The sequence below is a fragment of the Acomys russatus genome, chromosome 28, assembly GCF_903995435.1.
Source record: "Acomys russatus chromosome 28, mAcoRus1.1, whole genome shotgun sequence".
In the NCBI taxonomy this organism is placed as follows: domain Eukaryota; kingdom Metazoa; phylum Chordata; class Mammalia; order Rodentia; family Muridae; genus Acomys; species Acomys russatus.
In genome coordinates this window covers 42,324,861-42,342,967 of record NC_067164.1, presented here as the reverse complement: position 1 = coordinate 42,342,967, position 18,107 = coordinate 42,324,861, and the positions used below count along the sequence as shown (strand labels likewise).

At 45.6% G+C, this 18,107-nt stretch overlaps 1 protein-coding gene across 3 annotated transcripts in view; it reads left to right on the top strand.

The window, feature by feature from the left end:
• The window catches only part of Evi5 (ecotropic viral integration site 5), a 108,571-nt gene extending 95,032 nt beyond the window's left edge, over positions 1 to 13,539 (top strand). For all 3 annotated transcript variants that reach the window (XM_051170911.1, XM_051170910.1, XM_051170908.1), the window contains one exon: positions 13,228 to 13,539. In XM_051170911.1, coding sequence (XP_051026868.1) covers positions 13,228 to 13,539 — 312 coding nt within the window. The remainder of the gene's footprint in view (positions 1 to 13,227) is intronic.
• The last annotated feature ends 4,568 nt before the right edge of the window (positions 13,540 to 18,107 follow it).

The following is an 18,107-nucleotide window of genomic DNA, read 5'->3' as shown; positions in this document are numbered from 1 at the left end:
GGGATAATCCCTAGCGTGGGCTGGAGAGGTGACTTTATGTTAGAGGCACTTGCTTCAAAGGCTGGAGAACCGGAGTTCAGACCCCAACACCCATGTAAAGGACAAAACAAAAACAAAAACAAAACAACCAAAAAACCCAGGCATGGCTGTGTGTTTGAGGAATGGAGGCGGTGTTTTTATGCCGCTTGCTGCCAGCCTCCAAGTTCAGTAAGAAATCCTCTCTAAGGAGCGGGGTAGAGGATGATAAGGCAGGACAGCTGATGTCCTCCTCTGGCCTCTTTGCACACCACACACACACACACACACACACACACACACACACACACACACACTCACTCACTCACTCTCTCTCTTGCTCACACACACACACACTCACACACACACACTCACACACATACACACCACTTGGGAGGCAGAGGCAGGCTGTGAGTTCGAGGCCAGCCTGGCCTAAAAGTGAGCCAGGGCTACACAGAGAAATCGTATCTTTAAAAGCAAAAACAAACACAAAAATAAACAAATAAAATAAATACCACAGTGCTTGCTTCCCTCTTCCCCAAATTAAGGGCATTTATTAATGTCAGTAAAGAAGCTTTGCTTAAAGATGAACTGCTCTCTGATTTACTAAAGCACAAAGTTTTCAGCTGTGGCTGGAGGTTTTACAGCAGTAAATCATGTGCTTTTCATGAACAGTATCTCACAGATGCAGCTGGACGTGAGATAATCAGATTTTCTCTCCCCACAAACAGAACAGCTGGAAATGTCTGCCAATATTCGTGTCACAGACTTGGTGCTGCTCTGTTGCCTGTCTGATTTAAGTTGTGGTCAGTGTGAGGAACCTGTGGTGTGGTAGATAGCATTCATGAGGTCATGTGGTTTGCAAGTGCCCAATCTCCACAGAGTAGCCTGCGAGCCTCAGGATGGAGGGAGGGTGCTAACCGAGCTGAAGGAGGTTTCAAGCTCGGGCGGGGGGGGGGGGGGGAGGGTGGCGGCGGCAGGGGTGGGTGGCGTACATGTGCAGGGCTACAGCTCTGGAGAACAGCACAACAAGTCACTCGTGGGCTCTTTTGTGCTTAATGCCTCAGCCTAAAACATTCAGCAGCATCTTCCTATTTAAGATGGAGCTGACGGAGGAAGCCTCCTTTGTTTTTTTATTGAGGGAAGAACTGCATGTAGAAGGTTTACATTGTTGGTGATTTTTATTTCTATCAGTTAGAAATTACTCTCCAAGTAGACAATTACTTATTTTCAGCCTGTCTGTATCTCTGTTTGAATCACACACACAAAATTACTGCCTAGTTTTATAAAAGTAAAACAATCATTTTATCAAGATAGTCATATGTGATCAGGTTCACAAACACACAAAGTTTATAGTTCTGTGGGCTTTTGGTGTGTTCACAGAGCGGTGCAGCTGTCATCCCAGTCCGTTCTAGAACTCTCTGTTGGTGCTGTAGAAGAAAAGCTCAGTAACCGTTAGCAGTTACTCCTCCCTCACCTTTAGGCAACCACTGGTTCCCTTTCTGTCTCTGTGCAGGTTCCTTGATACTGTGTGTCCACACTTCATTCTTTTGTATTGCCTAATAATGTTAAAAATATGAATATACCACATTCTATCTCTTGACTAGTTGATAGACATTGGCTTACTCTCCTTTTGCTGTCGTGACTAATGCTACTGTGAACATCACAGACAAACTTCTGTATGAGCCTTTGTTTACATTTGCTGATATGTGTTGGACCGTAAGCCAACTCCACGTTCACCAGCTGAAGGAATACCTACTGCTTTCCAAAGCTATTGTAACAGTTTTTGTCCCACCGTGTGTGTGAGGTTCCTGGTCTCTGGCTAGACCTTGATCTGTCTGTGTGGTGATGGCCATCCTAGTGCGTTTGAAGGCTTCAGTCTCCTGTGCAGCCAGGACCGGTGGCTTCTAACTCACCCTTCTCCCTTGGCCTCTCAGGTATTTGGGCGTCCCGGCGGTTCTTACAGGCATCCCTGTGTGGCGTAAGGAAGTAGAACACCTTTGAGTAGCCCAATTGGATATTTATATCATTAGGAAAATGTCTGTTTGAGTCCTTTTCTGATTTTGAAACCCATCTTTGGTTTTTTGTTTGTTTGTTTTTTCAAAATTGAGTTTTCAGAGACTTTTATACTTTCAACTATTATCAGATATATGATATCTGGTTTTTAAATATATTTTTCAGCATATTTGTTAAAGCAAAGCAATTTACTCTATCACTAGAATGGCTTCCAGGCTGTCTTTTGTGGAGTATGTCTAGTATCTGAGTTTCTAGATTGAACCATGATTTTGGCAGGAAAAGAAAATGTAGCTTATTTAAAGTCGCAGTCCAAGCTATGACAGCAGAAGCGAGGTGATAAGAATAGGTAAACTGTTAACTGTTATGCTTCAGGGAACACCATCAAGAAAGTCGCAAGACAACCTTGGGAATGGACATCAAAACTGAACCGTCTGGAGATAGGGGGAGGGGTCTGGGTGGATCCTGCTGAACCAGCACCAGGATCTGGGTTCAGGTCCTTAGCACCCATGGAAAAATCCAGGCATGGTGACGTGACCCCAGCTCAAGGGCATGGGGACAGGAACATCCTAGGGCTCCCTGGCCAGCCTAACTGGCCAATTGGTGAGCTACAGGCTGGTAAAAGACCTTCTCTCAAAAAGGAGATGGAGAACAATAAGGAAGACATGGTTTGACCTCTGACGTCCATATGCACATGCCTGTGTGCACCTGTGTACAGCCCCAGGGAGGGAGGGAGACGGATAGATACAGATCTTCTAGGGAGATGGATGGATGGATAGATAGACAGACAGACAGATAGATATAGATCTCCTAGGTAGACAGATAGACAGACAGAGATATGTAAACATTAGGTAGACAGAGAGACAGATATAGATACATAAACATTGTCTAATAAGATTAATACCTCATTTATCAATCAAGTAGAGAATCTCAGCTGGGCAATGGTGGTGCACGCCTTTAATCCCAGCACTGAGGGAGGCAGAGGCAGGCGGATCTCTGTGAGTTCAAGGCTAGCCTGATCTATAAAGGGAGTTCTAGGTCAGCCAGGGCTACACAGAGAGACCCTGTCTTAACTATTCAACCCAAAGCCTCGCTAGACTGTTTTCTAAAATATATCTACAAATAGCCAGTAACCACAAGAAAAATATGTTCAGCATCATTAGCCATTAAGGAAATGCAAATAAAACCACAGTAAATAACCAGGGACATATAAGCAGATAATAAACATTGACAAAGATAAGGAGAAATCTGAGCTCCTGTACACAGCAGGTGGGAAGAGAAAATGGTGCTGACACCTTGAAAGATAGTGTCTCATTTTCTCAAATGGCAAAACATGCTTACCATGTGCCTAGCAGTTCCACTTCTGTCTTTATACCCAAGAAAAATGAAATGTCCACGCTGAAACGGGTGCATGAATATTCCTAACATTGTTTATAGTAGCCAGAAAATGAAACCCGTCCAGACATCTGTCAGCAAGAGGGTAGCTATAGGGTATCTGTGCAATGGAAGGGACTCGGCAGCAAAAGAGTATAGTACTGATGTGTGCTGTAAAACAGACAAACGGTGAGCAAGATCAGTCTCGGAAGGCCACAAACCCAACGACACCACTTACATGAGAGGCACAGAATAGGAAGACCTGTAGAGACAGCCATAGACTGGCAGCTCACTGGGGTTGAGGAGAAGGTGGAAGGCAGACAGGGCATGACAGCTGACGGTGTGTGGTGGTTTTTTGTTTGTTTGTTTGTGTGTTTGTTTGTGTGTTGAAAATATCCTCAGGTTGGTTGTGGCAATGGTTGCCCAGCTCTGTGGATATAGTCAACTCTACTGCTGTACCTCAGTAGCCCTGCCCACTTTCCCCCCTTCATTTTGAAGCAAAGTCTCATTACATAGCCAATGCTGCCCTTAACTCACAATTCTCCATCCCAGATGGTTTGCATTGCTGTGTGAGGGCACCTTACCTTACCCGCTCAGTAGTCAGGTTTGAACATTGATGCTCTTTGTCTTTTGAACATTCCCTGAGGTCTATGAATGATGCTCACTGCAGTGTTTAAAGACACTTTGTGCATACATAATAACGATGATGATGATGATGGATTCATAACTATAACATGTGTCTTGAGTGTTCTGGTACCTTGAAAACTGCAATTCGCGTATCATGACCCACTAAAAAGGACCATGGCGCTTGGCTCTTGCTTGTCTGTTAACCTGTTTAACCACCCCACACTTCATTTTATCTGCATCTATTTAGGTTGTTGACGTCTGCCTAACTAGACAGTATGGGACTTTCAACAGTGCCAGGTGTGTAGTTGACTCCCTAGCTGTGTCCCTACGGGCACATACTTTTGTCCCTCAGTTACCTTGCAGAAATGAATAGTGGAATTAAAGTTGCTCCACAAAGGTCCTTCAAACAATGCCAGAGACACTGCAAAGGCCACAAAAGAAGTACCCAGCATGTTGTCACAAGCAGTGTCCATATGATTATGTAGTTCTAATGACTTCCTGCCCCATGGGTCCCCACAGCCTTCAGCGTAAACCGAGATTCCTCCTGTTTCATCTGTCAAGACTTCTGTCCAGTCCCATCAAACTACTTGTTTCTCAACACACGATACCTTCTCAGCTTCTGTCTCTCTCGCCGCCATGCCACCCATACCTGGGTCTCCCCCTTAGCACCTGCTTGTCCCTAAAGACCCAGCTCAGGCATCGCCTTCCCGCCCTCCCCTTCAGCAGTCTCACCTCTGGCCCAGTGCCTGGCTCCGCCTGTGGATTTCTTGTACACTGGGGTTGACGCCCTGACACCAGCTATGCAGTCTCTTCCCTAGACACAAGATCACTGGTGGCAGGAGGCTTACTTGCTCTTTTCTTCCTCAGCTCATCAGCATCTAGTGCTGTATTTGTGTTTGACAGTGCACATTGGCTTTGCTTGATGTAAGGATAAAAACGCACCATACAGCTTCAGCAATTCCTGTTGACATAATTCAGTCCAGACAAAAAAGTAAAATTTGATGAGGGCAACTTGTTGGCAGTCTGAGTGTTTTTTAATACTTCAGCTAAAGGTTAAATCAAATGAAATTTTTGTGGTACTTTGATCTAGCCTTAAAAGTTCAGAGTGAAACAAGTGTGAAGTGATTTATTTCCTGTCACTGGTCGTAATTTACATAGAACTTCATATCTTCCTAGCCTCATCACCACGGCATTAGGCCGCTGTCTAAATATTGCTAATGGTTTCAATTCTGTCAAGATCCGTCAGCTCCAGGAAGAGACACGCAGCCGCAGTCTCGCTCTGCTTCCCACAGGACCTCGTGGAACAGGGTCTCTGTCTGTGGTGGCCCTCCCTCCTGCTCTGGGTCAGACTTTCCGCCCTGTTCACATGTTGCTTTAGAGGTCTTTGCTGATTCAGAACGTGAATTAGCCATTACATTTCATACATTTTTAAATAGAATCTTTAATTTCTTACATTTTCAGTGTTTTTAATGATTTACTTAACGTCTTTTTTTTTTTTTTTTAGTTTTTTTGAGGCAGGGTTTCTCTGTGTAGCCTTGGCTGTCCTAGAATCACTCTGTAGACCAGGCTGGTCTCAAATGCACGAAGATCAGCCTGACTCTGTCTCCCAAGTGCTGGGATTAAAGGTGTGTGCCATCACCACCTGGCTTCGTGCCTTCCTTTTCTTTCTTTCTTTCCTTTTTTTTTAAGCTTTAAGTTTCTCAGTGTTTCAGGGAAATGTCTCAGCATTTCAGATTAGAGGACTTCTTAAGTACTGCACGTTGGAAAAAGGAAAAAGAAAGAAAAAATAGCATGTCATTCCTCATTTGAATTTATTTTTTTCGAAGCCTAACTGTGCCCAGCTTTATTAAGGATACTTTTCATAAACAATCGTGGTATTTCAGGCAAGACATGGGCAGACAATCATTTACAGTATACAGAAACTTCCAAACTCCCATCTTGTATGGACTACCAAGATGAGAAAGACACGGTGAAACCCAAGGAAATCTCCAGTCAATGCTTTAAAAAGGGAGAAGTAGCTTAGCGTGAGGGTTGACATTTCATGTTTAGGATGTTGTTTAAAAACTAAATCTGGAAAAACTACTGAACGTATTCTAGAAAGAATCCAACAAAATTATTGACCAAATGTGTGTGGGGGGAATAAAATGTGTGTAATTTAGCAGCCCGTATGACTGTCAGACTTTAACCCTACTCCTATATGAAGCGTGATGTATAGCCAGTTCTCCCTATTGTGTGTCACCTGCAGAAGTATTATTCATCTGAAAAAGATCTGTGCTGTTCAGACCCTGATATACAAACACCAGTGCACGGAGGGGGCTTTGCAGTCTGATATGACTCAATCTTGGAAATTTACTGCAACTGTTTTGCAGTTCACTCACTGTCACATGACTCACTTCGCTAGTTTAGACCTTGTCTAGTGCTGATCAAAGTTCATCTGGTTTAGGGGTTTTTTTTGGTGTGTGGATCGCTTTTTCCACTTTGTTGTGGATTGATCGTCTTTCAAAATACCCAGGGCTCTTTCTTCTTTTTTTTTGGTCTGCACCATGCAATCTCTGCTCACACACAGGAGAAAGGGTTCTTTAACTTGGAGTAATAAGCATCATATCTGTACAGTGCCGTGTAAATATATTCTATTAATATCTCACTAATTATATAAATTCCTTTGTTTAGATGTTGCAAAATACCACTCATGTCTCTTTAAAATCAAGTGTAGGAATGAACTCTTAACCCTTGACAAGTAAATCATGTGGCTACTAGAGAGCAAACAGGAAGAGAGCATTGTCACCTCGTCCGACCCGTGGGCACTTGCCCAGGTGATCAGATTTCCTTGGTCTACACAGAGGCGCCGTGACTCTGAAGTCAGTACAACTTACTTGTTTATCTTAACATATAACAGCTTAGTTCCTAGAGTAAACAGACACTTAGCTGCCATGGAGCCACGTGCAGTTTCATAAGGACCCCTGCAGCTTCTTCCCACTCTAATATTTTAGTGGCGATTTTGATGTAAGGTAGGTGTAGTGGTTGCTAATAGCTTTTGTGTTTGAAGTTTCACATCACGCACTTAGAAATTCCGCTGTTTCCTGTCAGAGCCAGCACTCATCAGACTACGGACATAACAGCTTCCTGTTTTCTTATTAACCACACAGCATTTTGTGCCCTGTTCTTTACTGGTTATGTGTCTTACCCCCTTTGCCAGTCGCCAAAGGGTTGGTGTTTTCATGCTTGCAGAGAACCCCTGAGCTCTGCCTCCGTGACAGAGTGCAAGGCTAAGGTCCTGCTAATTTTTAAAGTTGTGGTAAGCGTGTTCAGTGTCATACATGTTACATTCTTCATGTCCTTACTTTTTTTTTGTTTCTTAATGCATACCATGATGAAGTGCTCCACATCAGGTAAGGACCAGTGCCCTGGGGACGCCATGTTGCGTGTCCCTCTGCCTCATGCCAGCGTGTCCCTCTGCCTCATGCCAGCGTGTTCCTCTGCCTCATGCCAGCGTGTCCCTCTGCCTCATGCCAGCGTGTCCCTCTGCCTCATGCCAGCGTGTCCCTCTGCCTCATGCCAGCGTGTCCCTCTGCCTCATGCCAGCGTGTCCCTCTGCCTCAGGCCAGCGTGTCCCTCTGCCTCAGGCCAGCGTGTCCCTCTGTCCTCAGGCCAGCGGTCCCTTGCCCAGGCCAGCGTGTCCCTCTGCCTCAGGCCAGCGTGTCCCTCTGCCTCAGGCCAGCGTGTCCCTCTGCCTCAGGCCAGCGTGTCCCTCTGCCTCAGGCCAGCGTGTCCCTCTGCCTCAGGCCAGCGTGTCCCCTCTGCCTCAGGCCAGCGTGTCCATGCCGATACTTGTACCTCACATGAGGCATGAATGTGCTCAAGGCCTTTGCAGAATTCTAGCAGCTTTTTGATGTAGTTAATGTCTTACTGAATTGGATTGTTATTTTGTTAGTTGGGTTAGGATCAAGTTGCAAGTCAGTTTTGAAGCATATTTGAGTATATATGGGTTTTAAAAGTATTTTTATTTTGTGTGTATGAGTGTTTTGCCTGCATATGTGTATGTATATTAGGTGCATGGCTCATGCCCATGGAGGTCAAAAGCGGTTGTTGGGTCCTCTGAAACTGAAATCACAAATGGTTTTAGTCACCATGTGGGTGCTGGGAGCCAAACCCAGGTCCTCTACAAGAACAGCAGGTGTTCTTGGGCCTCTGACGGACAGCACAGGAGCTCAGTGACTCTACGCCACTAACTGCAGTAACCCTTCTGTCTTCACCCTCCCTTCATGCTGGGTTGGAAGCGCACTCCTCCACATCCAGCCTTTAGTGGAAGCTAGTGATAGAAACCCAGAGGCCCACACCTGGGCAGCAGCAAGAGCTATACCTGCTGACCCCTCTGCTTAGGTCTTCAGTGCTGTCTTTGCCTGGTGTTGTGGCGCATACCTGAGTCTCAGCAGCTGAGGAGGAGGGAGTGAAGAGTTTAGGATCATCTTCGGCTGCAGTCACGGTCAGCTGAAGGACTGTGATTCCACTTGGGCCACCAGCCTGGCCAACATGAAGGCAAAGTTCTGCAGAACCGTGTGACCCTCTTGCTGGGCTTTATGCTTCTCCATGTCCATCTGCCTTAAAGAGCTAACCAGGAAGCTCCGAGAGCTTGTGGTTCCTTGGAAGGGTGTGTATTGGGAGAGGGGGTCAGAAATTCCTCCAAAGAAGGATTGATTAAGCAGATCGTGGTGTGTTCCTAAGTGAGGAGTCACTCAACCATCAGAAGATGGTCAGGCTAAGAAATGTGGAGCTGTCCTAGCAATGGGGGACACGGGCTATAAGGGGGTGCATGCGAAAGTGAGGTTAGGCCTATCTCAGAGGGTATGGCAAATGTTAACATTAGCCTCAGGATTATGGACCCGTGGAGTTGCATTATTTTCTAACTTCTCTTTAGTTGATATGTTACTTATATAGTAAATTTATAACAACTAAAGGCATAATGCAGACAATTTTGGCAGTTATGTGGCAGCTTCTTTTTATAGAGATCATGTCCTCACAGGAGTGACATGACTGTAAGTGTGCATGTTGTAGGTGCGCGGTTCTCTTTTCCCTGTTGCCCATCCTTGGCGTTGCTTGTCTCAGATGTTGGCTTGACATCCCTGGTAATATCCACATGAGGAATAAGCACAGGTTCAAGCCAGACAAGGTCTCGGCAACGAGGAAGTAAACATGGGCTCCCACTCAACCAAGAAGCAACCTGCAATTGACACCCACTTGCCAAGGAAAAATAGTTTTCTCCAGTGGATTCTTGCTGGGTGTATTAACCACATTGAAGAGCAGGCTGCGTGCCCAGCAGTAGAGGCTGACACAGAATGATCTCAGTGGTGTTTTTGTAGACAGTTTGTCTCAATTGTGTTGTTCAGGTTTTTTTTGTCTTACTAGTCTTTTGCTTATTTATTGTAGTTTCTGATTTTGTGTTTTTGTGTGTGTGTGTGTTTCTTGTGCCCCCCCTCCCCCTCCCCCTCTTTTTCTTAAATTCTGATTTATTTGCCTGTTTGTTTTCTAGACAAAGAAGAAATGGAGCTGGTGGGCAGGAAGGATCTAGGAGAAGATGGGGGACAGGAAACCATGATTTTACTTTCTTTTATAAAAATATTATTTTCAAAAAAAAAAAAAAAGAGACACTGAGAGTGAAAAAAAAGAGAGAGAGAGAGCTGAGCTGGACCTGTTGACCTCGATCTTCTTTGTAGGATGATCTACCTCAGGCTCTTCTCTGGAGGTGTCTCAAGACTATATAAAAGGGGGTCCTTTGCTTATAATTTGAGTCACGGGTCCTCTATTTCCATAGCAGATCTGCCTCGCTCGCCCCCCCTTTTTCTCTCTCCTCTTTCCCTCTCTCTCCCCTAGCTCCTCAGTGGACCTCAGAGGTACTTTAAAAGCACTTCAGGAACTTAAAACCTATGTCTGATTTTACCCAGGAGTTTCACAATTAAGGAATTCTTGTTGCTTGGTGTTATAAGGATATTTGTGTTATATTTATCCAAGAATTAAAAAGGTAGTGAGCCTCCGGATAGTTTGCTTAAACTATGTCTACTTTCCAGGACATACAGATGTCCTGATTCTGCTTCTGAATCTCAGCACTTGAGTGTCTAAGACACTCAGGTCACAAGTTCAAGACCACCTGAGCAACATAGTCAGTAGTTTTTATCAATTGTTTTTCATCCCTGATTGGCCCAAAAGACTATTTGGTAAGACCAGAAGCACAGAGGGAACACACTGCCTGGAGCGGCAGTGTTTAGTTTAAGAGGGACCTCAGGGGTGACTCCCTGTATCCCCAAGGAGACAACTGTAGGAAATAGCCAGTTGAAACAGAGTGCTCCTGGGGCTGCCTCCAGGGCATGATTTGCCTCACAACTGCCTGCTGTGCACTGAGAGATGGTGTCCCCTGGGGCGTCTGCCAAGACTGAGCAGGCACTCACTGTTTGGAGGCTGAGAGTCCTGACGTGTGAGTTTCTTTTCCTCATTGGCTCAGCCCCACTTGGTTTTAACAGAGGGTCGGCCACAGTGATATTCATTTTCATTCATTTTCCCCGTCACTCAGGATTAAACCCAAGGCTTCTTACACAGCAGACACGTGTTCTGCCGTACCTCATCTCCACATTCCCACAGCCTTCCCACAGTCACTGTATCAGCCTCTCCTCTTAGCCAGAACAAAGACGCTAGGGTTGGCGGCCATTCCACAGAGGGCCTTCTATCCCAACAAACGCTGAAGGTCATCTTTCTAAATATAACTAACTCCTGGAAGTCTGGTGATGGAGAGTTAAAAATTCTGTAAACTAGAAAACCAGGTCCTCTGTGCTGCAGAAGGCCCAGCGCTGGCCTTCTGCCCGTGCCCTAGACATGATGGACACTGCCAGGGGATTTGCCCACATACAGCTCTTTTGAAATCACACTCAGTACCTGAAATTCCCTGCCCAGGTGCCTCCTAAATGTCCCCATCATAACCCAGCGTACCCGTTCCATAGTCCTATCAACACTTCTCAGAGAGGTGTTAGGCGTCACCCTCCATGTTGAGAACCTAAGCCCTCAACCCGCATTGCCTCATCTGATGAAGGCTGCAGTGTGTTCATTGTAATACATTTTGTTAAAGCAAAGGAAAACCACAGCTTTCCCAACAATTGACAAGCTGTGGTGGTTCTGCCATGCCACCTCCTCTGTAACAGCCAGGAAGAAGGAAGGCATGTGTTCCTTAGTGTTTCCTCAGAAGGCTCCGGGGAAGAAAAGAGAAAGGAAGAGATTAACTGACTGAGCCCAACACTCAGAGCTATAAATCATGTGTTGCAATGCGGCAGTGGGACGTTGCATCAGAGCACAGCAGTTGGGATGAAGCACTGCGTCTCCCGACGCTGAGCGGCACTCTGGCGTTCTGTGCCTTTTGGGTGGCTACTCAGAGCCGGACTTAGGCTCCTTGAGTTATGCCAAGAGGCCATATGCTGCTTTAGTTTCACCGTCCCTCAGTATAATTTTCTCCTCTTGCTGAGGAATGAATGCGTGAGCCAGAAGTTGCTGTGCTCCCCCAGTGAGCATCCTTTGTTCCTGTTGCCACACGCAAGCAGGGAATCGCTGAGATGTCTCCACTTCTTCCTGGAAGTCCTGTCAGGAAGCCGGGAGGCAGCGTGGCAAGGCTCTAATGGCTTTTCTCTGCGAACCGTTAGTTTTGAAAGTGTTTGTAACGTTTCCTGCCTGTTGCACGTCGCCTTTATCTCGAGATTTGAAAGATAGTGACTAGGAGGCTGTCAGCGAGAGCAGGCATGCAGGTTGATAGGAATGACAGGGCGGCAGCGTGGGGTGCACCTCACCGCGCACACCGTGTGGTCCGCACGGTAGTTGGTGGTCAGTTAATCGTTACTTGCTGGCTTTAATTCTGTACTTTCCGGTAGAGGAAATAGACACAGTGTACAGGACAAATGAAAGTCAAAGTTAACTTTATATTTGCAGCATAAGTTCCCGAGGGCAGGGTTGGGTGGTATCTGATGGTGACGCTGAGTATGGGGCTTCGATGGAATTTAAGGAAAGCTGAAGCAGTGACCCCTGGGGTAGGGGCTTTTGGAAGATCTAGGCGAGAGTTCCCAACACATGTACAGATGGCGTTTCGCTTCCTAGCCTCCTTGTATGAGACTGGCCCTGGAAATCTCTAGGGAGAGCACAGAGCTCTGGTTGCCAAAGAAAAAAAGAAAGAGAGCAGACCTAACCCCCTTGAGAGAAGTCAGACTCTTCTTTCCAAAGAGCAGAGCGAGAACCCAGAGGCCATGTCCAAAGGGGGCCAGAGGCGTCTGCACCTCCTCTCCCCACTAGCTTAACGGGCTGGTGGAAGGGAGATAGAGGCACCACTACCCCCAAATAAAACAGAGTTTAAAAAACAAGCATCAGCAGTGGGCACGCGTGCCGTGGATTTGATGAGTGTTCGTGTGTGGCGGCCTTGGGATTGGAGACTGTCCTCTGCGTTTCATGCTGGCCTCAAACTTGCTATGGAGTTGAGAGTGACATTAAATCCCTGCCTCCACCTCCAGGGCTTGGATTACAGTGTGCAGTGCCTGGTTTAAAGTGTGGGGTGCAGCACACAGCTCTGTGTGTGCTAGTGAAGACACAACTAACTGAGCTACATCCCAGCTCTGAGACTCAGAACTAATGGTTTCTCAGTCATTTGTATCACTTATAGGATTATGGTGGCGTGCTTTCAGGATGAACGTGTGTAATAATGAAGTGTAGCCTTTAAGTCCATACCTCCTAGAAATTCAGCTAATACTCGCAGGTGAACTGATAGCCTGTCTGTGACTTACCTCAGAATAACCCAGGGACAAAGATGGTGTGATTTGTAACGCAGCCAGACTGTGACACGTGTGGAAATGAGGTACATGGAGTTCATGTTATCTTCAGCACGCTAAGGTTTTAGTTGAAATTGAAACTCTTATTAACTGTAAAATCTCAGCAGGTTTCTCTCACATTTCCATTTCCTGATCTGTAGAATCAGAATAATAAATTCCATGGCATAAGACTGTTAAAATCAGTTAGAATGACTGTCCATTGCACAACACAGAAAACATTAAAAAAAAAAATCTGTACGTAAAGAGATGAAGGCATTGTCTTCCATGAATATAAATTACCAGCTTTGTTGTGAGGCCATTGCATGTGCTTCAGTTTGAGTGTATCCAATAACCTCTATTTTGTTTTCAACAGCTCAGGTGCCTCAAAGGCCAGCGGGACTTCTCCAGCCAACCGCCTTTTGACGGAATCCACATCGTCAGCCACTTAATAGGAGACGATGACTCGTTCCACTCATCGGATGAGGATTTCATAGATAGTTCCTTACAGGAAAGTGGCATTGCTTTTCCTTTGCACAGAAAATCTGGCCCCGTGTCTCTGAATCCTGCTTTGGCAGAAGGCAGCGAGAGCGATGTGGAAGATGGGGCACTGGGGACTGAGGGGAGCAACCGTGACAGCCCAGGGGGGCAGCCCCCACAAAGAGAGTCCTACTCAACCACAGTCTGACCGTCACTGGGGCAGTCTGAGGGCCTGAGCAGAGTTGGGGCCATCGCTTTGTCCTGTGCGTTCACATGTATGTTTCGCAGTCTGCTCTGACTGTCTTTGCCAAACGTTCTCTGAAATTTCCATTGCCACAGTAGACGGAAGCGTGCTAACTGGCAAATGGAGTTCTAACAGTATTACAGAATATTTAATATTTCCTGTCTAGAAAATACTGCTATGTCTAAATGTGAGGACCATTTAAAAATTTGGGACTATGGGAAGTTGGATTTTCTTTAAACAAAACCGTCTTGTGCAATATTTTATGCTCGTTGAACAAACTGTACATTGGTGTTTGTCAATTTGTTTCCAAGGTAGCTGTCTCTGGACGTCTGATGAAAGCATAGCTGTGAGTTAACCTGTGTTTGGAGGATAGTGTGTCTTCACTGGAGCTGCAGCTTTGTTGGTGGGCCGTCAGAGACTGTCAGACAAAAATGCTCTGCTTCTCTGTATAATTTCTAAGCACAGAGTAACTGTTCTGAACATTTGTATTTTGTTTTTACTTTCTAAGTTTTGTACCTGTCATACTTACGTGTCAGCCGGAATAGCAGCAGCTCAGCTCCAGGTACACTGTGTGTACACAGGCATCAGCCTGACTCGCCCAGCGTTGCACACCCTCTTACGTGAATAGCAGACGTGGACAGTGGCTGCTTTCAGCGTTCTAACAGGACTTCTGTAAATAACAAGTTAAAGGAAACTGAGTGCAGACCACACACTACTGTTTCAGCGGCTACACTAACTCAGCATTACACACTAGCAGATGCCCAGCTGATAGCTGTTCAGACACTACTGGCCAAGTCCTTTACTCTATCTTTAATAAACTTTTCATGATCAAAGAGGTTAAAGTGCATGCTAGTTCACGCTGCGCTATTTAATATGATTTAGCACTAGGATAAGGTCCAAGATACATAGCACATAGCATCTGAAAAATAAATATGGGCATCGTATTTAAGCTCTCTAGTTTCTAATCGAGAGGCAAAGCCATAAGAGACCTTTATTCCTAATCATTCCCTTGTATTCAGACTTTTTCCTCTAGAAAACCGAATGCCTGATATTTGTAGACTGAGAAACGGCACTCACCCGTAGAACGGCTCCAGGCCTGTGCGGACTGGATGCTTCCCGCCCTCATTTTTGTTAGCAGCTTATGAAAAGAAAGCCATAGTGGAAAATAGAACTTAGTGTGTATGAACATACGTTTTTTGCACAGAATGTTGCATACATAAATATTTTATGAAACGGAACAGAGGAAACAAAAGTAGTTTTCTTTCTAAAACTCTGTAATGCCTTAAGCTGCACTGTGGGCTAGGCTTTCCCAGCAAGACTGTCCTAGCTGTTCTCTTGCCTGAAAGTCAGGATCGGAAATACATATATGCCTTCTGTGTCCAGAGCACCCACTAAATTGTATTTAATTTACCTGCGATAGAGCACAAGCCAGTTACTTAAGGTATTAACTCAAATCTCTCAAAAGGTCTAGCTAATGAGTTTGCCAGTCCCCTGCTGTCTGCAGTGTTACTTTTGAAATCTGTTTAGCGAGTGTCTCCCGTAGAGGCGGGCACAGTGAGCTCAGCCGTCAAGTCTCTCAGAGGGCGGAAGTGGGTCTTGCTCCTGGAGTTAACAGCACTGCCCCGGCCCAACGCCTTAGAGGATCTCCTTTATGGCTCTGTTCTGTGAGTCCAGGAGGCTGTAACAGCCCAGTGAGGCAAGATGGCTTGTAGCCATGTTGTTTATCTAGCCCCCTCATCAGGAAACATGGGTGGGGCTAGCAGTGTTGCCCGGAAGTTAGAATGCTACCTAAGTGCCCAAGGCCCTGTGTTCAGTCCCAGCGTCAAGAGAAGACAGACAAGTGCAGAGAACTCCCTAACTCCTGCTAGTTTGAATTAGGTGTAAACAGCCCTCCTAATTAAACCTTAATGAATTAACGCTCTTGTGATTTGTGCAGCGGAAAACTAGAAGCAACGTCTCGTCAAGGTCTTTGCGTCAAGTTAGATGCAGTGGTGCAAACCACAGTCTCTGATAAAGGCAAGCAGAAGCAGGAAGATTGCCTGAGTACAGGACCAGCCTGGGTAACATAGTAAGATTTTGTCTCAAAAAAAAATAAATAAATAAAATATTTTTTTTTTTTTTTTTAATTTACTTACATCTGAGAAAGATGGAAAGTCTTTCTTGCCATTAGGGTCCAATAGGATACTGTGGCCTGATTACTGCATTTCATTGAAATTAATGTTAGCAATCGTTCAAGACTCTGGAGATGAGACTGTGTTCTCCTGAGGGCTTTTATTCCATCTGACTCTTTGTGTTTCTCGCATGGAGTGCGCTCACACCCTTGGGCATGAAGGATGGTCTATGGATGCAGGTGATAGGAAGCCTTGCTCTCCCAGGTGACACACTAAAGGTGAGGCTGCAAGGCCAGGCATTAAGATCAGGAGAGCGCCTGCACACGGTAGGCAAGCTCTCTGCTGCTGAGCCGCACCCAGGCTCTGATTTCTGTAAAATCAATGCATACGTTTTCATTATGGAAGCCGAGGCCAAAGAGATTGTTTTATGTAACTTCTACTCTGGTTTTTGTTGTTTTGATTTTTTGTTTGTTTGTTTTTATTTTGCTTGGCTGGTTGTCAGCCACTCAACATTTGCTGGCTGATTGAAGCATCACACTCCAGCTAACTGGCCATTTATGCTGGGGTGGGGCCTTTTCTAGTCCTGAACACAGTGCAGCTTGTTAATCTCCAGGCAGTGCCTTTGATTGAAAGTAATGTCCACTTCTTCTGAAGTATATTGCTCCTGGCATCATAAGAAGTCATTTGAGTCTTCACCCACCATTTGCATAATGTACTGTAATATTCAAATTTTTAAAAATTAAGGATATCAGTCATGTTTTGGTAAGCTTTTCATGCCAGCGTGGTTATTGCACAGTACCAAGGCGTCGGTGGCCAACATGAGTAGAACCAGTAACTTACGAAAGCAATGAGGTTTAGCTTGAACGATTTTGCTGCTCTAGATTAGCAAGCAATTCTTAATTAATTTCTTTTTAATTCTGAAATTAATTAAAATGTCTTGTTGAAATTAGGGTAGATGCTACTTAAAATCCAACTTTTTACATAACATCTGTGGCTCTACACACTTCTTCAGTCTAGAGAATAATTGATACAGTAACACGTTAGACATGCAAAGTTACAAATGTATTTTGTTGTACTGTTGGGATTTTATTGTAACACTGTATGGTAACCTAAAATGTTTACTTGTGCCTTTGCTTTAAATAATTAAAGTTTCTCGTTTTACAAGACTTTATTTCCTTAATTATTAAGAGGGAAGAGACAGCCAGGCGGTGGTAGCCCACACCTCTAATCCTAGCATTCAGGGAGGCAGAGGCGGGTGGATCTCTGTGAGTTCGAGGCCAGCCTGGTCTACAAAGTAAGTTCAGGACAGCCAGGGCTGCTACACAAAGAAACCCTGTCTCAAAAAATAAAAAAAATCAACAAAAGGGGGAGGGATCAGAGTCCCATTAATAAGCGTTTGGCCACAGAGGAGATTGGCACTGCTGAGGTGTGTGTTTCCTCTAGGGTTGTCACATCCACGCCACACAGAGTGCCAAGCGGTCTGGATGGGACGGGCTTCTGGGGGACATTTTCAGTTTCATAGGAGTCCAGATGTTTAGACTTGTTTCCTTCCAGAACATGGTTGTTAAGTATGAATGGCAGTGTTTTTTGTTTGTTTGTTTGTTTTATCACAGATACAGTTTGGGTTGTTGAGGGCATCATTAACAAATGCATCAGTACATTCAGACATGGGATTTAGACTTCATTATGGAGGCCACACAGAAAGAGCTTTGCGACTTTTGCAGTGGACTGAGGAGCAGCAGATGCAGTCATCTGCCACTTGAAGATCCAGGCTTCTCTCTCTTGTAACGGTGGCATTTGGAGCCTGATCTTGGTTACAGGACATCCGCACACCGCAAGACGTTTGTAATATCCACAGCAACTACCCGCCAGATGCCAGTAGCACCCACGCCTTCAGCTGAGGCAGAACATCTCCAGGTGTGAGGAGAGGAGGGAGCCGTGGTGAGTGTGCTGTTGATGTGGGCACAGACTTGTCAGGGACTCAAAACCTTCAGAAAATGACAACATTTTTCCTTCCTTTGTGGTGTGAGGCTCAGAGAAATGGCAGAAGGCTTCCTCTGGATCCCAGTGTGTGCAGAAGATATCCACTGTGCCTTTCTCCCCAGGTGTTTGTGGCCTCAGATGCTCCCCTTCAGAGACTGTCCTACCAGTGTTAGCCAAGCCTGTTGTCCAGACCCATCTGCCTAGCATCCACCCTGCCTCCTTTCTCTCCGTGTAACAGCCACGCCTTGTTCAACTGCATACAACAAACATGCTGAGCGTCCAGGCTACTGAGGGAGCCCAGTCCCTGTGGCCCCAGCTTTTCCGTGTTTGTCGTCTTCTTCCATTTCCTCACCACTCCAGTCAGGTCTGTTCCTGGAGCTGTGCAAAGGATGTGGCGCCCAGACATTGTGACAAGGGGACAGAGGATGAAAGTCAGTC